The 24,066-nt window shown below is 49.3% G+C and overlaps 1 protein-coding gene across 1 annotated transcript in view; it reads right to left on the bottom strand.

The window, feature by feature from the left end:
- Positions 1 to 24,066, bottom strand: part of LOC144735837 (alpha-2,8-sialyltransferase 8F-like) — a 31,967-nt gene that overhangs the window by 5,232 nt on the left and 2,669 nt on the right. Inside the window, exons 3-7 of the mRNA XM_078618376.1 lie at positions 18,269 to 18,355; positions 13,890 to 14,031; positions 7,171 to 7,283; positions 3,822 to 3,914; positions 123 to 240 (exon numbers count right to left, since the gene is read on the bottom strand). Coding sequence (XP_078474502.1) covers positions 123 to 240; positions 3,822 to 3,914; positions 7,171 to 7,283; positions 13,890 to 14,031; positions 18,269 to 18,355 — 553 coding nt within the window. The remainder of the gene's footprint in view (positions 1 to 122; positions 241 to 3,821; positions 3,915 to 7,170; positions 7,284 to 13,889; positions 14,032 to 18,268; positions 18,356 to 24,066) is intronic.

The following is a 24,066-nucleotide window of genomic DNA, read 5'->3' as shown; positions in this document are numbered from 1 at the left end:
GTGTGAGTTTCTGTGTGTGAGTTATCGTATGTGTGAGTGATTAAGTGTGTGAGCATCTGTGCGAGTGAGTAAGTGTATGAGTGTCTGTGTGAGTGTCTGTATTTGTGTGAGTGTCTTCGTACCCTCATGGCAATCGGTGTTAGAGGTGCGAATGAGAAGCCGGACACGAGGATGATGGTGTCTTTATATGCCTCCATCTCCTTGACAAAGGGCGTTCGTCTGGCATTGAGCGACTGGAATCTGCACAGACACAATCACGCAAAGATCACCCGTGTAGGCCTCCAGACTTGTCAGGGCAAGTCCTGTTGAGGCCCCATTGAGGCCGGCGCTGCGTGCTGACACTCGGGACTTCGTCGAGATTGGGTCCGGCCCTGTGTGAGAGGAATCCCGAGCGCCCGGAGCAAAAGAAACAAAGAAAATCCACGCGTGCAAGGGGGAAACACTCTATCCCAAACCCACACGTGGAGATGAGTCCACACGTTTCCGTTATTGCGCCCTCTCCGGGCAGAGCTATGCACACGAAGGAAGAGATAAAGATCCCCACTCCCAGCCCCCCATAGTATTAAATGGGCTGCTGGGGCATGTGCTGTTAACGAGTTGCACCTATGTAAGGCCGGCACGACACACTCGAGGCTGGGTGGTCAGCACACACCACACCAGGCTGAGTCGACCAAGGGAAGACGCGGGATTGGTTAAAAGAATCGTCACTGGAATCTAACTCGGGTGGCCGGGCTCGTAGCGCAGCACGCTAATCGCTGCTCTATCGCTCCCAACACCTAACCTGACACACACACACCTAACATACACACACACACATCCCTGACATATGCAGAGACAAAGATCCTCTGCATAACCTGTAACAGACTGTTGGGGCAAGTGCTGTTAGCGAGCATCTACGACGGCCGGTGAGGGGCACGAGGGGGTGGGGTGGCCAGCACCACGCCGGGCCGCCTTTCTCTCCCCCAGTGACGATGTTTACACACCGCACGAGGTACTCATTGGAGGCTGATTGGACCTAGTGGAAGTTCCTCTGGTACAGGCATCAAAGCCTTCACAAACGAAGTGGGCGAAATAGATGGCAAATAATGGAGGAGCCAGAGGACATCCCTGTCGCACCCCAAGGTGAGCAGGGGATGGCTCCGACTCCTGGCCACGTAGTTTTACCCGAGCCCGCTCACATCATGAAGGTCCTTAATGATCGTGAGCAGAGGGTCAGGGACTCCGAAAGCACGAAGAACAACCCAGAGCCCAGGCCTACTGATGGTATCATAGGCCTTAACAAGGTCAATAAAGCAGAGATGTAGGTCTTTTTGGAATCCCCTACACCTCTACTGTAGCAGACAGACATAAAATATGGCATCTATGCAGGACCGCCCTTTCCTGAAACCGCATTGGGGCTCTGCAAGCCTCTCCTCAGCGTGCCTAGCAAGATGATGTTGAATAATCCTTGCCAGGACCTTTCCCGGCACACTGAGGAGTGAGATGCCCCTGTAGTAGTTACAATCTGTACGGTCCCCCTTCTTAAAGAGGAGGACCACCAGGGCATCCTTCCAATCCTGCAGAACCCGTCCAGTGGTTCAGACTGTTATTATGATGTCATGTAGGGCAGTTTGTGCACAAACGCCCCCCTCCCTCAGTATTTTGCTTGGGAGATCATCTCTGCCAAGTGCCTTTCCTGGACTCTGGATCGCCTTCAGTACCTCAACAGATGGCACCTCAGCCAGCCACTAACAGGGGGTAACTTCCTCTTCCAATATTTGAGGCACCGGAGCCTCAGCAGGGTCATCCCCACTTTATCCCATGCTATTTTCCAGGTTGAGGGATTTTCCCTCCCCCAGGACCTCACAGGAATGCTCAGCAAATCTGCAAATCTGTTCCTGGGGGTCGGAGATTGGATCACCATTCTTTCCCCTAATGATGATAATAGGTGTGGCGCTGCAGGTTACTTTTTTGATGGAATTAAATAGCGATTTGTGATCGCGGGACATTGAGGAAAATTCCATCTCTTCAGCAACCCGTGATCACCACCCATCTTTGCAGCGCCTCACGGCTCTCCAAATCTCCGAGCGAAGGCTGCGGTAAGCCTCCTCATTCTCTGATGTGGGATGCTGTAGACGATGAGAGTGGGCCTGTCGCTTTTTCTCAGCCAGCCTGAACACATCCTTCATCAGCCAGGGTCTCTGGGGAGGTCTGGACCATGTCTCAAAAGCAGCCATTGCAGCTGCATGAGCCACAGTCCTAAACCTGGCCCATTTCTCCTTGAAATCAGGAGGAGTGGGGGACGATGCCAACCCCAGCTGCAAGCGATGATGAAATTCTCGCTTGCAACTTTCATCAGATAACTGAGACCAGGCTACCATGGGTTTTAAATGGGTCCTGGGTGTACACCCACCACCAGAGTGGAATAATGGCAGGCGCATCTACATATGACAAGTCGATGGTCAGTGGGCAGATCAGCACCACGGTAGGTCCTGGTGTCAAGGACATGAGCCCGTATCCACTGTTCCATCACTATATAGTCCAGCAGATGTTCTTGCTTGGATCCGATATGCATTATAATGATGTTGTGTGGATACACCGATGCTGGAACAGTGTGTTGGTAATTACAAGCTCATGGGCTGCACAGAAATCTAGCAGCCTCCTACCGTTGCTATTGAGCTGATCTGACTGATGCCATCCATCAGTTATCATGACCAACTCGGGTATTAAAGTCACCCAACAAGATCACTCTATCTCTAGGGGCCACTTTAGCTAGCACCTGTGACAGGAGGTCATAGAAGGCATCTGACTCATCGGCCTTGCCTGCATCCCTCTACTGATGTTCGTCTTCAGTGGGGACGTAAATAACCACGACCACCACTCCTCGCCTCTGGTTGATGGGAAGGCGAGCCTAAAGTAGCCTGGGGCTTACAGCTTCCCACACCTCATCGCCACGCTCCCATGCCCCCTTCATTATTTTGTTCAGACGAGGAGCCACTCCCTGTTGTTTGGCATTCTCCTGCCCCGAGTAGAGGACTGTCCACCCCTCATGGTGGCAGGAGCCAGAGCCAGTCCACCGGACTTCCTGAACACCACAGAGATCCAGGCGGTACCGGTCCAGCTCCGGACAAAGGAGTGGCAGCCTCTCCTCCACAGTGAGCATTCGAATATTCCACATGGCCACGCACAGTGGCTTTTTGCTGTTTCTGAAGGAACCCCGAGGGTAAGGATTCAATCTCCTGTCTCCACCAAATAGGGTTTGGCCAGGAGACGTCATGGACGCCTGTCCCCCGGGGCCTCCGGCACAGGCTTAATTAGATTTTATTTCGTGGTTTAGTGGTACTTGGATTGAAGGTGGAGGGGTTACCAGCCCCTCGCACCCGTCCAGACGCCATTTTAGCCGCTGTGGTGGCTACAAACGCCATGAGGGGAATGGCCAATCTAAATTTTCCCTCCCCCTTGTGGTTGTTGTTGGTTGTTTGACTTGCATCCCACTGGGATTGTTGCACACAGCGTTGGTGTACGGTGTTTTTTTCTGCAATATTTTGCTGTCTTTTCTTGGATTTTCTGTTTGCACTCAGTTACATATTCACTTTAAGATGTTTTTTGTTCATGTTTTTTGTTTGTTGCGGTTGCACCCGATTCAAGAGCCGAATGGCTCACAGGGTTATACCTAATAAATTAACTTGAACTTGAATGGCACTGCTGCTCACCACAGCGTTACCGTCCGGCACCAACGAAGAGATAGGGAGTTGTTTTGCCGCTACACCACTGCTCCCCACACACTCACACACTTCCCTGACATGCACACACACACACACCCCTGACACACACACACTCACTTCTTTATGATGATGGAGGGATTCGCTGTCACCAGACTTGTTTTCGTCCCAACGTCGTTGGAAAACTTCCCGTCCACAGGAGCCAGGTTACAGCTACACAGAGGAGACAACGCCGCCACTCACTCACAGACTCACCCACTCAGGGTTCTAAACAACGCACCACCACCACTCACTCACTCACAGACTCACCCACTCAGGGTTCTAAACAATGCACCACCACCACCACCACTCACTCACAGACTCACCCACTCAGCGTTCTAAACAACGCACCACTCACTCACAGACTCACTCACTCAGGGTTCTAAACAACGCACCACTCACTCACTCACAGACTCACCCACTCAGGGTTCTAAACAATGCACCACCACCACTCACTCCCAAACTCACCCACTCAGGGTTCTAAACAATGCACCACCACTCACTCCCAGACTCACCCACTCAGGGTTCTAAACAATGCACCACCACCACCACTCACTCACAGACTCACCCACTCAGGGTTCTAAACAATGCACCACCACCACCACCACTCACAGACTCACCCACTCAGGGTTCTAAACAACGAACCACCACTACTCAATCACAGACTCACCCACTCAGGGATCTAAACAATGCACCACCACCACCACTCACAGACTCACCCACTCAGGGCTCTAAACAACGAACCACCACTCACTCACTCACAGACTCACCCACTCAGGGTTCTAAACAATGCACCACCACCACCAACGCTCACTCACAGACTCACCCACTCAGGGTTCTAAACAATGCACCACCATCACTCACTCACAGACTCACCCACTCAGGAGTCTAAACAACGCACCACCACTCACTCACTCACAGACTCACCCACTCAGGGATCTAAACAATACACCACCACCACTCACTCACAGACTCACCCACTCAGGGTTATAAACTACGTGCCATCGGCGTCATCGTCAAGAGGCAAGGAATTCATTTGGAAATTTTTCGGAGCAGCAGGATATCCCCCCCCACCGCCCCCCCCCCCCCCACGTGGATTTGTTGTAAAACGGAACCCGCGGAAGTGGAAATCACGTTCATTCAAGTGGCACGATAGTCGAGACGCAGACCAGAATTCGTGGAAGTCGATATTACAGAGCTACCTGTGCAATCCTATTTAATGTTGGGTTTGTCTATGGCAGTATATAGTACGGGTAGATCTGTGTGGAGTTAAGAAAAACGTTTAGCTGGAGGCATATTATATTTTTTGCGACGTAGAATTGTAATGTATGACTTACTGTTAGTAGCTCAGCGTATTGGAGAGTATATTTAGTATATTGATAATATTGATGTAGTTTATATTTTAGTTTTTTACGTGGTGGTTTAGCTGCTGCAGCTCCTTACTATTAAAATTCCTTCCCTTTATTACTGCTAACCCTACTTTCTCCCTTTTTTGCTGCTATTCCTACATAATGCACGGGCATAATATGACTTTGAGACCCCCCCCCACCTCCTACGCATTCCACAAGTAGTGACTAATCCCATATCTGAATTTTCCATAAATATGCTATATTCCTCTGTTGATATGCAAATTCCTTTGTGAAGGCGCCCTTCCTCCTTTAACCCAACTTAAATATACGCTGCCAAGCTTGGTGGTGTTCATTCAGACGCTGTCTTTCCGACAGACCTGTTCTTCACCTGAGGACGGCTGCTTGCGTTGTAGCCGAAACGTCGTGATAATTGTATTTTATTATGTTTTATTTTTATTATTTTATTATTTCCCTTCTACGTGACTTTACCGAAAGAACCAAGAAGATGAATCCTATTGTACTTATGCAATTTGACTGTGTATGCTTAATCTATTTTACCTTTTTGTTTCAAGCGATTTCTTTAACTTTCCTCTACTTTGCACTCCTATTGTTTTTTTTTGCGTCGTTTTCTGTCACAAGGTTCTGACCCCGTGCCCTTTACTGGACATTTGTCGAAGAACTTCACAGCTCATCGTATTTCTCGAGGACAAATACAGAATCTGGAATCCCTTCTTCAATCGAACTCTGACCCGCGCACAGTCGGGTGCAGCAATTTCCCCCCACTTGCCCAGCCGTAAGAGAGAGCAAGAAAAAGGCAAAAAATTAAAGAAAAATTAAGAAAAATAAAATCATAAAAATCACGACGTTTCGGAGGCAACACAAGTCTCCGTCATCAGGTGGGACCGTCGTGATTTTTATTATTTTCTTTTTATTAATTTTAATTTCATTTTTTACCTACGTGACTTTACCGAAAAAACTAAGAGTATGAATCCTTGCAGTCACGAAAGCTTCAAATCTAGAAGCAAGAAATAGGACACTTTTGCCCCCCCGCGTGAGAGTCAAACCCGATCGCTTTTCACTCTCAGAGATGAGATCGAGCCCTTCGTTCCCGTGAGGGCCGCGGCGTCTTTCGTCACCGGTGCAACGTTACAGGCGACTTTGATAAGCCGATGCCTGGCGGTGAGAGCCAGCACCGACCCATGCACCAGCGAATACGGCATTCGGCATTTCGCCTTCAAAAGAGCTTTGCTTCTCCGTCGAGCGTGACCCTGCGTTACGACGCGCTGTTCGTGTTGCGCGTGGTGACGCGTGTGCCACCACGTACCACGTGACGTGACGCTGTCGTAAATGCTTTGCTTATCGAAATCGGCTCCAGTGCTTCTTTTATTGCTGCTGGCAGCAATAAAAGTGGTTTAAAAATACCTAAACACAAGTAGCTCCCTCCCTCTCTCCTGCCTGGTTCGTAGCGCAGTGGTTGTAGCACTTTGGTAGTGCCTCCTCCTACGCATGTGTGGTGTCCCTCACTCTCTCTCTCTCCCTTTCTCCATGACAAAGGCAAACTTGGCCTTTGTTCAGGTGAAGATGGCGGTGTACAGAACGAGGAAAAGGTGCTGGAAGGTGACACTGACGGCTGCTCAGAGGCCTGCTTAAGGCGCGGCTCCGGCTGGAGCACGCCATGCACCACACACATGCCGGTGATGTGCACGTCTTCTTCGAACGCTGGGGAGCCGGAAAAGCCCCTCTCTGTAGCAGCGTGGACGGCACCCTCGTGTTCACCTTCTGAAGCGCTCGCTCGTCACCGTGGCGTGCGCGATGACCACCACCACCACCACGTGACTTTTCTTTCGTGTTGTGCGCGGTGCATTTAGCGCCACGGCGCGTGGATTTATAGCGTTTATTTTCATTTGTTTGCTGGTGACTGTGTGTTTAATATCGGAATCGCCTCCAGTGCTGTTGCTGCTGGCGGCAATAAAAGTGTTTTTAAAGTCAAAAGTCTCTCCCTCTCTCTATCTCACTTATCTCACTCTCCTTCCCTCTCCCTTCCTCTCCCTCCCTCTCTCCCTCCCCCTCCACCCTCTCACCGGATCACGAAGTCGGCTGCGTCGATCTGTGAGCCGCAGGAGCTGTTGGTGAGGATCCCTCCGTTCCCCACGACGGCGCAGCGAGGGTAGCGCCCACTCCGCTCCGGGAACTCCTGCGGCCACATCATCAGCAGCAGCCATCAGCCATCATAATCAACCATCGTAATCAGCCATGATAATTATCCATTATCATCAGCCATCATAACCAGCTATGATAATTAGCCATTATCATCAGCCATCATCATCAGCTGCCATCATCAGCCGCCATCATCAGCCGCCATCATCATCAGCAGTAGCTGCCATGATCAGCCATCATCATCAGTCATCATTATCAGCAACAGCAGCTGTCATTATCAGCCATCATCATCAGCCATAATCAGCCATTATCATCAGCCATCACCATCATCAGCCATCCTCATCAGCAGCTGTCATCAGCCATCATCAGCCATCATCGTCAGCCATCAGTCATCATCTTCATCAACAGCAGCTGTCATTATCAGCCATCATCATCAGCCATTATCATCAGCCATTATCATCAGCCATTACCATCATCAGCCATCACCATCAGTCATCATCATCAGCAGCTGTCATTATCAGCCATCATCATCAGCCATCAACATCAGTCATCAGCAGCTGTCATTAGCAGCTGTCATTATCAGCCACTATCATCAGCCATCATCAGCCATCATCATCAGCAATCACCATCATCAGCCGTCATCATCAGCAGCTGTCATTATCAGCCATCATCATCTGGATCACGTCTTCAAATCCGCCAATGACGTGGGGGCTACTTCAGATAGCAGTCTCGTGATGTGCAAAGTAGCATTTTGCCAATTATTCGCCCACCCATCACCACGATATCACAGACCGGTTCAAAATCAGCGCAGGTATCAGCGCTCCTGATCAAATTTGCCTTGACCCACGGCAACTCCGCAAAAATATATCGCCCCAATCTCAAACGTCAATACGGTTTCAAAGGTCATAAGCGCCCGTGCCTGATAGCGATCGCGACTTCCCCACGTCGCTGCGACGGGCACATTCAAGCCGTCGTGGTCGGCGTGCCTGGAAGCCCCACGGCACCGGGACGGCTCCACTAAAGACCACCGATAACCTCTGCAAGAGCGTGAATGACCTCTGCAAGAGCGTTGATGACCTTTGCAAGAGGGTGGATGACCTCTGCAAGACCGTAGATGACCTCTGCCAGAGCGTGGATGACCTTTGCAAGAGCGTGGATGACCTTTGCAAGAGCGTGGATGACCTCTGCAAGACCGCGGATGACCTCTGCAAGAGCGTGGATGACCTCTGCAAGGGCGTGGATGACATTTGCAAGAGCGTGAATGACCTCTGCAAGAGCGTAGATGACCTTTGCAAGAGGGTGGATGACCTCTGCAAGACCGTAGATGACCTCTGCAAGAGCGTGGATGACCTTTGCAAGAGCGTGGATGACCTTTTCAAGAGCGTGGATGACCTCTGCAAGACCGTGGATGACCTCTGCAAGACCGTGGATGACCTCTACAAGAGCGTGCATGACCTTTGCAAGAGCGTGGATGACCTTTACAAGAGCGTGGATGACCACTGCAAGAGCGTGGATGACCTCTGCAAGACCGTGGATGACCTCTGCAAGACCGTGGATGACCTCTACAAGAGCGTGCATGACCTTTGCAAGAGCGTGGATGGCCACTGCGCCACAGCGTTGGTTTGGCCTCAATCGCTCAGCCACCTTCGACAACCAATCGACTGCGAGATACTCACATAACCTGTCAACTCCTTATCAGTGCCCTACCTCACTACAGACACATTCAGACCCTGTTGGTCACCCCGTGCCTTTATACATCTCAACGTTCATACTACAAAGTCCCATCACAAGGGAGAAACACACACGAATAGACAACAATTATGCTTTTGTCCCATATTTAAACTGCTGTACGTCGTATGGATTTGAAAACGCAATTTTCCTGTACAATAAATACTGGGATGGCAGGTACATATTAAACATGGGACCTTTTTGCCAGTATCAAAGTATGATAAAAATATATATATATATAGTTTTTACCCTTTCTGGCAATAAAGCAGGAGGTTTTAAAATGTTCAAACACCAAATAGCATTAACCACACTCAGTACTTGTGATAAGCATGCAAACAAACATGGCTCTGATAACACTGGTCAACACACTTTTTCTGGCATAAGGTATTCCAACGGTTGTAAGGTAATTTTGGGGTGCTGATTCCAAATCTGGCATCAGTTTTTGTCTATCACATCAGGTTTTTGAGATATCAAATATTGCATTTTCAATAAAAACTGCAGAAGAAAAATATTAAATAAATGTGGATATCTACATAAAATTATATTATAAAACACACTTTCCTAAAAATACAGCACCATATTTTAACACTAAAGCAGTCACTGACTCGCAACAACTTGCAATCATAAGTGACAGAGTTAATTTCGGGTAAAATCAATGAAAATGGGGTATGCGGATAGCATAAAAATGAGATGTGATAGGGCAAATCTGAGATCAGATTTGGAATCAGCACCCTGAAATTAGTCTAAAACAGCTGCAAAAGTCCAGGCCAGATTTTTTTTTTTTTCACTGTTCGCATTTTGGCGTTCTCTGGTCTGACACTGGAAGTCTGCTGCTGTATCTGATGTAGGCCATCAATTTCAAAGACAATGTCCATGTATTATAATTAATTATCAGAGCATATTTGTTTCCACGTTCACCACAAATTGCTGTGTGTGGTTAATGCAGCAACTTGAACCCTCGCAAAGAGGTTTCTATTTATCGCTTGAACATCTTAACACAGCTGTTTTATTGCCAGAAAGGGTCAAAGACCGATTCTTATTTTTCCATCGGTATGTACTCATCGAACGGCTAAGGTCAAGGTTTGGTGTCTCGGGTACGGGCGCTGGGGTGGATTGAGTCGTCCCTTATGTGGTTGATGAATTTCGATTTAAAGCTTTCGTGACTGCAGGAATTCATCTTCTTGGTTCTTTCGGTAAAGTCACGTAGAAGGGAAATAATAAAATAATAATAATAATAATAAAACATGATAAAATAATATTATATAATAAAATAATATTAAAACTAATATAATATATTTCTTATGTTTTAATAAAACATAATAAAAGAATATAATATAATAAAATAATATAATATATTTATTATGTTTAATTTTAATTATTTTATTATTTCCCTTCTACGTGACTTTACCGAAAGAACCAAGAAGATGGTTGATCAACGTTCGTCAAGCCGGGCAACGATCAGCCATCGCCTGTGCCGTGCCTCAGTCGGTGTACCGCGGGGGAGTTCTCGCCCCACGGGCCCTTCCTGTCTAACAACTCGCGTCCCTCAGACCACCAATGTCGTCTCGACATCAATGTGCCGACGACAGACAGTTGCACACCGCGTGACGTCACAGTTGCACACCGCAGTGACGTCATAGTTAAGATGCGGAGAGCCTCGTGCATTCCGCGGTCCTCGCGCGTGGGGGTTTCGTGCATGGAACGGAAGCGCTGTTTGATCCGGGAAAAACACAAAAGTAAATCGGAGGTTCTGCTGGTTGGCACTCGGGTTCGGGGCGACAAGAATTGCGGGAGGATGAGGCTGTGGCAGTCACGGACTCCGGAATTCAGTTTTCTACTCGTATCTGAAGAGCCTCGGCACCACGCTCGACCAGGATGTGTCGTTTGATGGCCGCGTGCAAAATGTAGCCAGGTCCTGCAATTAACACCATTGGAACCTCATTTGCAAGTAAAAAATATGATAATTGTTTTTTCATGTTTGCATAGACCATAATACCTGCAGTCATAGTGCGCCTTTTGGCGTCATCTGGTCCAACCCATGTGAGACTAGGCTCTAAGGAAAACTGTCTCGTGTGTGAACCAATCAACTTCAAGGACAGTGCATACATTATCAGAGTTATGTTTTTTGTTTGCATTATGACTGCAGGTATTGTGGTCTATGCAAACATGACTCCTTGTAAAAAAGGTGTCAGTTTTGTTGCCAGATAGAAGGGTAAAAAAACTATTATCAGGTCCTGCAATGTTCACATCGGGACTCTACGGACACATTCGACCACTGTTGGGTCGTGATATAGCCCAACACGGTGGTGTATGTGTAGCGTAGTATCGACGAGGCTCGATTATTGCAACTCGCTACTCTACGGGATGTCTGGCAAAAAAAACAATACCAAGCTGCAGCGTGTACACAATTCCCCAGCGCGTGTCATGACGGGTTACTGCAAGATCCGACCGTGTCCGTTCAGTGCTCGCTGAGCTGCATTGGCTTCCGCTTGCCAAACGAATTCGTTACAAGGTCGCGTTCATTACACACAAAGTGCTTGCCACAAATGAACCACAATACCTCGCTGATCTCGTCAAGGAGCATAAAACAACTTGACACCAACTCCCAGTCGTCTTCCTCGCAGCGGCTTCTGGCTGGCCATCGAATAAAGATGGTCACCGCATCACGCGCTTTTAGATGGGCTCCTGTGGCCGTCTGGAACGCTCTTCCCTCCGATATTATGACGCCACTGGGAGCTATGTACTTTTAAATCATCATCTAGATTGAAAGCTCTTTTCTTTTGAAGTGCTACTTGTGTTAAGTTTGTTCTCCTTCCCTGCATCTCCGATAAGCATGGTTGGATATGTATGGTGTGAAAGAAGTTCAGACATACACATCAGCTATTGTGGTGCCACGACCGTGGAGCACCTCCACAAGCGCCGCGATTGTCCACTACCCCCCACCCTGAGCACACGCAGCACACGCAGCACTTGCACCCACGTAGTGTCCTGGGAGGGGATTGCCTGGCACATCGGGTTTTAATCCGAAGGGCCGCTAGAGGGAAAGTCCCACGGTTACCCGGTGCCAGGAGATTGGCTGACCCTCGCAGGATAGGTGACATTGCGATGCCCCTAAAATTGGTTTAAAAAATGTATGGGCGCAGAAACCCTGGGCCAACCGCAATGAGTTACTCACAACATTGGGGGGAGGACGGAGGGCGGGATATTAAGCAAGAAAAGTGCAAGAGCCCTTCCAGACAATGGGCAACGAGGGACAATGGGGGTGGCCGGCGACCGCCGCCGTGGACTCGAGGAAGGACACGGTAACAGGGAAGGGCGGTAACCACAGGTAAGCGCATGATTGGCCACGTGGTACAATGGCACCCGAGGCCTTTGAAGTTAAGGGAATAAAAGGAGTAGTCCGGGAAGATTTTGGACTTTTGCCTTCAACCTCTGGGCCGTCAAGACCCACTCCCTGCCGTCCTACCTCCTCGAGCCGCTCACAGCATCTGTGTGATGCCAGCGAGTGCTGCTACGAGGCAGCGATAGGTAAAGTTTTCTCTCGTCCTTCTCTCTCCGACTCTCACAGCGTCCGTGCGACGCCGTGAGTACAGCTTCGAGGTACGTGGTAGGACGTTTGAGTGACTGGGTTCGTAGGCAGAGTTAGGCCAAGCTCTTCTCGCAAAATATTCCCCCCCAGGTAGTGCGTATTTGCGCCGTTAATAAACTTTAGTACAGAGTATCGGTGCAGTGTGATTTCTGTGCGTGTAGGTGGAACCTCGGCGTGGTGTTGGTAATTTTAGTGCGTGTGTGTGAGGTGCGCGTGTATTTGAAACATAAATGGCCACTGACGCTCGCGCGCCCATGCAGCCGTGCCACGCGAGTATTAGGGCGGGGTGAGTTAAAACCGCTCGCTAACGCTCATGCGTGTTTACGCACATGTGTGTGTAAAATGTATCACCTGCAGGTGCGCGCGCGTTCGCGCTGCCGCTTTAGAGCGCGTCTTAACGCAGGTGAAGGGTCGCGGGTAAACACCCGCCGGCGCGCATATTTGTGCAGCCGCTTTAGCGCTAGTCTCTGTGCATGAACGGATTAGGGTTTAACCACCCGGAGGCACGCGTGCATATTCGTGCAGCCGCTTTAGCGCTAGTCTTTGTGTGCAAGCGGATTAGCATTTGACCGCCCTCAGACGTTGGCGTGCAATCGCGCAGCCGTTTAGCATCAGAGTCTGATCGCTGGCAGGGGCGCGCGCATGCTCGCCGCCGCCGTAGCATTAGCGTTAGTGTATGTGCATGTGTGGAATAACCCCGTGCGGTGGTGAGCCAGCGATTTAGCTATGTCCTTCAGAGGGGGCAGTAACACAGGGGGCCAATCACCCGGTCGGTGGGGGCCCGGCAGGGGACAATGGGCGCGGTGGAGGAGGGAGTGGAGGAGGGAGTGGAGGGGGCAAACGTTGCGCCCCAGCTGCCCAGCGAAGGCGGTGGGACGGACGTCGGCCCTCACACTATCATCAGCAGTAGCAGCCATTATCGTTATTATGACGACATGGGTGAGCAGTAGCACGTTTAACGCTTATTGCAGAGGCTCCGCGGTTAAAAACTGTGGGTGTCATCATCATCATGACCGACAGCATCTTTACACACGATGGGCAAGTGGGTGAATGAGTGAGAGGACAAGTTGGCGGATGAGCGAACGAAAGGGCGAGGGAGCGAACGAACGAACGAGCGAACGAGTGAATGAATGAATGGGTGAGCGAGCGAGTGAATGAATGAATGGGCGAGTGAGTGAATGAGCGGGATAGCGAGTGAGCAAGCAAAGGGGCGAGAAAGCAAGCAAACGATCAAGTGAGCAAACGGACGAACGAGCGAACGAATAGATGAGCGAGTGAATGAACAGAAGAGCGAGCGAAGGGGTGAGTGAGCGAGCCAGCCAGCACCTTGATGAAAATGCTGTGAAGGTTTTCGTCCACTGTGATTGTCTTCTTACTGGCGTCGTACGTGATGTTGGAGTTGATGGGGGAGTTCGTCTGCGTCACCATCACCCGGCCCGCACCGCCCGTCGCGTTCCGGTGGCTCTCCCTGCGATGCGGAGAGACACGTTAGCAGGGGGGGGCACGGGGAGACAGAATGGAGGCACACGGGGAAATACGGAGTCATGGGGAAGCACAGAGACACGGAGAGATACGGGGACACGGGGAAAGGGGACATGGGGAGACACAGGGACACTGGAGGACACGGGGCAACGCGGGGAGACGTGGGGACACGGGGAGATGCGGGCATACGGGGAGGCATGGGGAGATGTGGGGATACAGGTGACGCAAGGACATCTGGGAAGTCATCTTGTCGTGTAACTGACGAGCCATGACACAACCCAGAGTGACTGGAAGTCATGGGCCAGATCACCTCGATAGCAAACGGTAGTAGGCCACGACATCACCAGCTGGTCGCCAAGGGACTTGTATTGAACATGCTGGAAGATGTTGCTCCTTTCACGAAAGACGCCTTATCATGGAGAAGATGTTGCACGACAACTTCCCACACAGTTCTTGACAGAACGGGACCACTGATCCAATGGCAAGGAAACAAGACATTTGGAGATATCGTTTTGCTGCAGCCTTCATCCGCCTTCACAGTCGTTGAGATCAGTTTAGACGACGTCAGGACTTTCGCGACCAATATTATTCATAATAAAGGTTCATGGGTTAGATCGCATAAGTATAAATGTATAAACATTCTACACTAAATGCTACACTCTACACTAAATGCTACACTCTACACTAAATGCTACACTCTACACTAAATGCTACACAATCCGCTACACGCTACGTTATACAAACGTACATGTTTTTTGGTTAGATCGCGTAAGAAGAAATGTGTCGTAACCCTCCACCATCCGACAAAGCCAGTAAGGTTAATCACGTAAACAACGCGCCAATTAGTTGACTACTTCAGCCCACCGGTGTGTTGGAGAGTAAAATCTACAACATTTACAATTTGAGTACCGTGACGTTTCGCTGGTAATTACATGAACCAGCATCATCGGGCGATATGCCAGAATAGTGAAGCATCCACCTGCTTCAGGTCTTAGATAGAGCAGCATCAGCAGGACGACGTCATCACTGAACCCATCAGGTGCAGAGATCAGAGACGCAGGAGAGGAGGGGGGGAGTTATTGTAATTATATAATCGATTAGGAATCCGTTAATTATCATGCGTTTCCTCTATAGGGAACGCAGTTGTAAGATGTATTACTTAATAATACGCTCCAGGCCACACTAACCCTGTAGCTGTCAGAGCGGTTACAATTATTAGTATTTCTCTCAATTTCAATGGATTCTCGATATTAGTCTTGGCCAGTAATTATTAGTTTTACACGACACTTCAACGTTATCAAAATAAATTGAATGTCCTTGTTGGCAAGCATGTTCTGCAACTGCCGACAGTTGTGTTTGAGAGTATTTTATATTTCTTTGGTGTTCTTTTCGTCTTACGCTAATGTTACGTCCCGTCTGTCCATTGTTATGAGCCATTGAGATGTTAACATCTTAAATCTTGACTTAAAGCTTTCGTGACTGCAGAAATTCATATTATTGGGTCTTTCGGTAAAGTCACGTAGATAGGTTCAAGGAAAATAACAAAAATAACAAAACAGCCTGCCTCAGCAGCTTTCCCGCTTTTTCTCCTGATGACGATTGCTTGTGTTGCTATCGAAACGTCGTGGTTTTTTTAATTTTGTTATTTTCTTTGAACCTATCTACGTGACTTTAGCGAAAGACCCAAGAATATGTGAATATCTTCTTCCGCCTGCTCGGCCGTTGAGGGCTTGTTAACCCATGGCTGGGGGCAGGCAGACTTATTATAACACTGGTCAACAACAAAAAAAACATGTTTTTCTGGCCTGAACTTTTGCAGCTGTTTTAGACTGATTTCAGGGTGCTGATTCCAAATCTGATCTCAGATTTGCTCTATCACACCTCATTTTTATGCTATCGGCATACCCCATTTTCATTGATTTTACCCGAAATTAACTCTGTCACTTATTATTGCAAGTTGTTGCGAGTCAGTGACTGCTTTAGTTTTAAAATATGGTGCTGTATTTTTAGGATAGTGTGTTTATAATATCATTTTATGTAGATATCCACATTTATTTAATATTTCTCTTCCGCAGTTTTTATTGAAAATGCAATATTTGATATCTCTAAAACCTGATGTGTTAGACAAAAACTGATGCCAGATTTGGAATCAGCACCCCAAATTACCTTAAACCCGTTGGAATACCTTATGCCAGAAAAAGTGTGTTGACCAGTGTAATGGTGGCCTATTCCCACCATGTCACAGCATCGTCAAAGGGTGTATGTGACTAATTCAAGAGGAAAAGCATTGCCGTATGGAGTGATAACCACTCTGTTCGTGCTATCGCCGCTTGGTCCACGACTGCGTATTCGTCAGGGTTGCCTCCCCCTAATCTTCGTAGAAGGTCGTTCTACTATCCCTAAACCTGCACACGTGCTGGGTAGCAGTGCAGCTCTGCCTTCATTCTACTGTAGTGGTGGTGACGGCGGTGGTGGTGTGTCCACCTCGGACCCCGTTCAATCCTACGATAGCCTGGGGTCTCGGCTCGCTTTGATGAGAGTTGCAAGCGAGAGTTTGAGCATCACTCGCAGCTGGAGGTTAGCGTTATCTCTACCCCCCCCCCCCCCCCCTTTGCTACCTGTTCCTCCTGATGCAGAGGGGAAACGGGTGAGGACTGCGGCTCATGCAGCTGCAATTGGCTGCATTAGGGGTACGCAATCCAGACAATCCCCAGATCCCTGGCTGACGGGAGGTGGAGGAGGAGGTGTTCTGGCTGGATGGACCTAAGCGGCAGGTTCGCTCCCACTACTCTAGAGCCAGGGGCCGTCCATAAGCGGGGCCCAGAACAAACCACACCACGTGGGCCTCCGCCCCACTCCCCCCACCCGCCCCCCTGATGCCTTCAAACTAAACTGGCAGTATGACATCTGACACCGTGACGTCGTAGAGCGGGAGGGGGGCGGGGGGGGGGAGCCCCGTAAAGTGCGGGGCCCGGGGCAGTCGGTCCCGATTTGCCGTGTACCCCCAAGGGACAGCTTTGCCTACAGCATCCCACCATGCAAGAAACGAGGAGGCTCACCGCAGCCTTCGCCCGGAGGTTCGGTAAATGCTCTTCCTGCCGATATTAGGAAGTCACCGGGAACTGTGCACTTTTCCGTAAGGGGCCGTCCATAAATGACGTCACGCGATTTTGGATGATTTTTGACCCCCCCCTAGTCACACGGCGTCACAAAAAGTCAGACCACCCCTTAAATATGACGTCACAGAGCTCTGCCCCCCCCCCCCCAACCAAATAATACATGCTTCAAATCGCTTTAAACTTGCACTCTGATGTTGTAGGAGAAAACATGTATTAAAAAGTCTATTTCATTAAGTAGAACGTGTTGTCTATATTTATTTAAAGTTGCGCATTTTGATGTGATGTCACATTTCTCAACCCCCCCCCCCCCTCGTCACACATCGTCACAAATGTCTGACCCCTCCCCTAGGTGCGTGACGTCATTTATGGACGGCCCCTAATCTACATTGAAAACCTAATTTCTTTAGAACTTATTTTTGTGTGTTTAGTTTGTTGTCCTTCCCAGGCACCTGTGATAGGCACGGTTGGTTACGTACGGTGCGAAAGAAGTTCAACGTACACATACAAAGCGGGTGGACATCAGTGACAGAAGACCTCCGTAACTTTGTGGTGATTGTGCTGATGGTGATTGTACCGATGATAATTGTGTCGATGATGATGGTGCTGATGATGATTGTGCCAATAATGATTGTGCTGATGATAATTGGTCTGATGGCGAGTGTGCTCATGATGATTGTGCCGATGGTGATTTTGCCGATAATGATGATGCTGATGATGATAAATTTACAGATAATTATTGTGCCGATGACGAGTGTGCCGATGATGATTGTGCCGATAATGATTGTGCTGATCATTCATGATTGTGCTGATGATGATTGTGCCGATGGTAATTGTGCCGATAATTAATGATTGTGCCGATGATGAGTGTGCTGATGATGATTGTGCCAATGGTAATTGTGTCGATAATTAATGATTGTGCCGATGATGATTGTGCCGACGGTAATTATGCCGATTATGATTGTGCCTATAATGATTGTGTTCATGATGATTGTGCTGATGATGATGATTGTGCCGATGATCATTGTGCCGATAATGATTGTGTTGATGACGATTGTTCTGATGTTGATTCTGCTCATGATGGTGAGTGTGCTGCGTAGCACTCACTGGAAGTTGAGAGTGGCGGAGAAGTTGGGTGCCCAGGGGCACACGTGCACACTCAGCACGTCGTTCACGATGCTCTCCTGGCTGAACCTGGTGCACGCGCACGTACACACACACACACGTACACACACACACGTACACACACACACACGTACACACACACACACGTACACACACACACACACGCACGTACACACACACACGTACACACACACACGTACACACACACACGCACGTACACACACACACGCACGTACACACACAACGCACACACGACGAGATTCTGAATCCGGGAGTGCCCATATTGACCCCACCAGCACCGCCGACACCGAAACACGCGCGCGACCTGAAGAGCTTTTTTAGCCTTTCTCGTAATAATATTCAGATGTTCAAACACCAAATGGTGACCCCCACACACACACGCTCGCGTCGCTGATCGCATCGTCCCGACTTTTCCCATTTCCCGTCACCTCTCAGCCTTCGCCTCCACCACCACCACCACCCACTACAACCACCACCCAGTACTACCACTACCCACTACTACTACTACCACCACCCACTACTACTACCACCCATTACTACTACCACCACCCACCACTACCACCCACTACTACCACCACCCACCACTACCACCCACTACTACCACCACCCACTACTACTACCACCACCCACTATTACCACCCACTACCACTACCACCCACTACTACCACCACCCACCACTACCACCCACTACCACTACCACCCACTACTACCACCACCCACCACTACCACCCACTACTACCACCACCCACTACTACTACCACCACCCACTATTACCACCCACTACTATCACCACCCACTACTACTACCACTACCCACTACTACTACTACCACCAGCCACTGCTACTACCACCACCCACTACTACTACTACTACTACCACCAGCCACTGCTACTACCACGCACCACTACTACCACCCACTACTACTACCACCACCCACTACTACTACCACGCACCACTACTACCACCAACGCCCACTACTACCACCCACTACTACTATCACCTACTACTACTACTACCACGACCCACTACTACCACCAACGCCCACTACTACCACCCACTACTACCACCCACTACTACTACCACCACCCATTACTACTACCACCACCCACTACTACTACTACCACCACCACCCACTACTACCACCACCACCCACTACTACCACCACCCACTACTACTACCACCTACTACTACCACCACCCACTACTACCACCACCCACTACTACTACCACCTACTACTACCACCCACTACTACCACCACCCACTACTACCACCACCACCCACTACTACCACCACCCACTACTACTACCACCACCCACTACTACTACTACCACCACCACCCACTACTACCACCACCACCCACTACTACCACCACCCACTACTACTACCACCCACTACTACCACCACCCACTACTACCACCACCCACTACTACTACCACCTACTACTACCACCCACTACTACCACCACCCACTACTACCACCACCCACTACTACTACCACCTACTACCACCACCCACTACTACCACCACCACCCACTACTACCACGACCCACTACTACTACCACCCACTGCTACTACCACCCACTACTACCACCACCCACTACTACCACGACCCACTGCTACTACCACCACCCACTACTACCACTACTCACTACTAACACCACCCACTACTTCCACGCATTACTACTACCACCACCCACTACTACCACCAACTACTACTACCACCACCCACTACCACTACCACCACTCACTGCTACTACCACCACCCACTACTACTACCACCTACTACTACCACCCACTACTACCACCACCCACTACTACCACCACCCACTACTACTACCACCTACTACCACCACCCACTACTACCACCACCACCCACTACTACCACGACCCACTACTACTACCACCCACTGCTACTACCACCCACTACTACCACCACCCACTACTACCACTACCCACTACTAACACCACCCACTACTTCCACGCATTACTACTACCACCACCCACCACTACCACCAACTACTACTACCACCACCCACTACCACTACCACCACTCACTGCTACTACCACCACCCACTACTACTACCACCTACTACTACCACCCACTACTACCACCACCCACTACTACCACCACCCACTACTACTACCACCTACTACCACCACCCACTACTACCACCACCACCCACTACTACCACGACCCACTACTACTACCACCCACTGCTACTACCACCCACTACTACCACCACCCACTACTACCACTACCCACTACTAACACCACCCACTACTTCCACGCATTACTACTACCACCACCCACTACTACCACCACCCACTACTAACACCACCCACTACTAACACTACCCACTACTACCACGCACTACTACTACCACCACCCACCACTACCACCAACTACTACTACCACCACCCACTACCACTACCACCACTCACTGCTACTACCACCACCCACTGCTACTACCACCACCCACTGCTACTACCACCACCCACTACTACTACCACTACCGCTGTAACAAAAAGCACTTCTTAGATTGACGTCGTTTCGATATTCGTCTTGGCAACCTTTCGACGACGAATACCGGGGGTTGTGTCGTACATAGAGATAAGAGATTGGAGCATCTAAACGTGGAGCTAAGATAATATAAACGTCGAGATAAGAGATAGGAGCATCTAAAGTGCAAATACTAAATCGTGCACACACACACAGAGTTACATACACAGAGTTACAAACACACACGTAGAGTTACACACACACACGGAGTTACACACACACACATATAGAGTTACACACACATAGAGTCACACACACAGAGTTACACACACACAGAGTTACACACACAGAGTTACATACACAGAGTTACAAACACACACGTAGAGTTACACACACACACAGAGTTACACACACACAGAGTTACACACACATAGAGTTACACACACAGAGTTACACACACAGAGTTACATACACAGAGTTACAAACACACACGTAGAGTTACACACACACACAGAGTTACACACACACAGAGTTACACACACATAGAGTTACACACACAGAGTTACACACACAGAGTTACAAACGTAGAGTTACACACACACATATAGAGTTACACACACACACATAGAGTCACACACACACACACACATAGAGTTACACACACACAGAGTCACACACACACATAGAGTTCCACACGCAGAGTTCCACACACACAGAGTTGCACACAGAGTCACACACACACAGAGTCACACACACACATAGAGTTACACACACAGAGTTACACACACACATAAAGTTCCACACGCAGAGTTACACACACAGAGTTGCACACACAGAGTTACAAACACAGAGTTGGACACACACAGAGTTACACACACACAGAGTTACACACACAGAGTTAGACACACGCAGAGTTAGACACACGCAGAGTTAGACACACGCAGAGTTACACACACGGTTACACATATACACACACACAGTTACACACACACAGTTACACACACGTAGAATTACACACAGAGTTACACACAACAACAACCGCCATTCGTCACTAAGTGGCGGTGACGTCACCACGACGCTTGTGCCAGGCCATGTGCACCTTGAGGACACGTGAAGTGTCGAACGCCCGCTGGCAGGAGGTCACGGGGCAGACCCAGGTGCCACGGGTCGACTGACTGAGATGACTGAGATGACTAGCTGATGCACCACCTGTGCCCCCTACTGTGCCAACTTGTTGTGCTTTAGCCACCCGGCGCTCCGCTCGTTGTTGTGAACGTCGCTCCTCCGTTGTTGTTGGAGGGCGACTGCCTCCAACTGCCCAGTAGCGTCCTTCACCTCCACTGAGGCCGATCTTGACACCACTGGTACCAGTCATCGGCAAGTCCACTCAGTTCTAGATTTGAAGTTTTCGTGACTGCAATGATCCATACTCTTTGGTTCTTTCGGTAAAGTCACGTAGGTGAAAATAATAAGATAAAATTAAAACGAAAACAACTAAATTAAATCACGACGTTTCGGGCGCAACACAAGCGTCCTTCATCAGGTGGGGACCACCACAGCGAAAACAATCGCTGAAGTAGGCCAAAGAGATTGCTGTAACAAGGGATTATATAGTTGAGGGGGCGGGGGGAGGGGGATGAGTCAGGGTGAGTGTGGGGGCGGGGAGAGTGGCAAGGATGTTCCTAGAGTTCGAACTAAAGCTGTGCTAGTAAGTCGGGTGGGGGGCAGGGGAGAGGGTTGGGGCGGCAAATCTGCACGATCGAAACACTGCACGTCAAATTTCCTATTGATGGTAGTGTGCAAGGCTGGGAGTAAAAGACTGGAGATGTGGGTATGAATATAAACTATAAGGCAAGTAAGGTTTAACTTGGTTAATAACATCCTTCCAATGATTGCTCAATTTGAATCCATCTTTTCGGTTGAAGTTGTGTCTATGTTTGTATATCTGGATGGCTTTATGAACAAATCTTTGGTGGTATCCAGACGGCTTGCAGAGCACTTTGGTATCGGAGAAAACAATATCATGAGAGCCCACCGCGTTGTAGCAGTGGTCAGCTACGGCAGAAGAGTTCGTCCTGCCGTGTTTCAAATCTGCCTTGTGCTCGTGAATGCGGTCAGATGCATATCGTTTCGTTTCCCCAATGTAACAATCACCACAAATGCAACTCTGTTTGTGGACTCCAGGGTACAGCAAGTCAGGAATTACATTCTTTACGGATGGGATCAGATCATGGATTTTGTGTACTGTACTGCCGGAGGAGCTCACTGATGGGACTTTTCCCAGATCTTTCAAGGATTTGTGAGCCCCTCACACAATCCAGCTTGGTTAAACCCAGGATGGATCGTAGGCAGGCCAGCCTAAATGTTTGTAACCGGCGAAGATGCTCCATTAGGGGGGTCCACGTTTCGCAAGCGTAGAAAAGGGAGGGAATGACCGTGGGCGAGAAGACCTGACCTTCGTGCAGAGCGACAGACCAGGCAGCTTCCACACAGCGTTACGCAACCGATGAAAATATATTGCCGCTCGACTGATTCGGAGTGAGACCTCTGCTGCTAAACCCGAGCCAGTCATGAGCACACTGCACAGCTATGGGAAACTCTCCACTATCTCCACAACTTCCCCATCACCGATTGGGAGTTGTGGGGGAGGAGTGTCCAATGGTACAAAATACCCAGGCAGGTGCTTAGTTTTGGTGGGGCTGATGGTAAGGCCCCACCTCTTAGTCGCACGCTCCAGTTTCAGCAGAAGCGTCTCCAACTCCTCCTCTGAATGAGCAGCAATTACCAAATCATCGGCATACATAACGTGGTTGACCAATCGGAAGCCATCCCTTGACTGCACCCGGGCATCGATCAGCTTCCCACTATATCTGTACCAAATCAAAATTCCCCCGGTACAGCTATTGAAGGCTTCATGAACTACGTCGTCAAAATAGATGTTAAACAATGTGGGAGCCAGAGGACATCCCTGTCGCACTCCAAGGTGTACAGGGAATGGCTCTGACTCCCGGCCATGTAGTTTTACCCAGGCCCCCTCACCATCATGAAGGTCCTTAATGATCGTGAGCAGAGGGTCAGGGAATCCGAAAGCACGAAGAACAACCCAGAGCCCAGGCCTACTGATGGTATCATAGGCCTTGACCAGGTCAATAAAGCAGAGATGTAGGTCTTGTTGGAATTCCCTACACATCTGCTGTAGCAAACGGACAGAACATATTTGAGGCTCCGCAGTCTCAACAAGGTCCTCCCCACTTTGTTCCA

This window comes from Lampetra planeri, chromosome 57 (assembly GCF_965212315.1).
Source record: "Lampetra planeri chromosome 57, kcLamPlan1.2.h2, whole genome shotgun sequence".
Classification (NCBI taxonomy): Eukaryota; Metazoa; Chordata; class Hyperoartia; order Petromyzontiformes; family Petromyzontidae; genus Lampetra; species Lampetra planeri.
The sequence above is the reverse complement of the archived record's forward strand: the minus strand, read 5'-3'. Positions and strand labels throughout refer to the sequence as shown.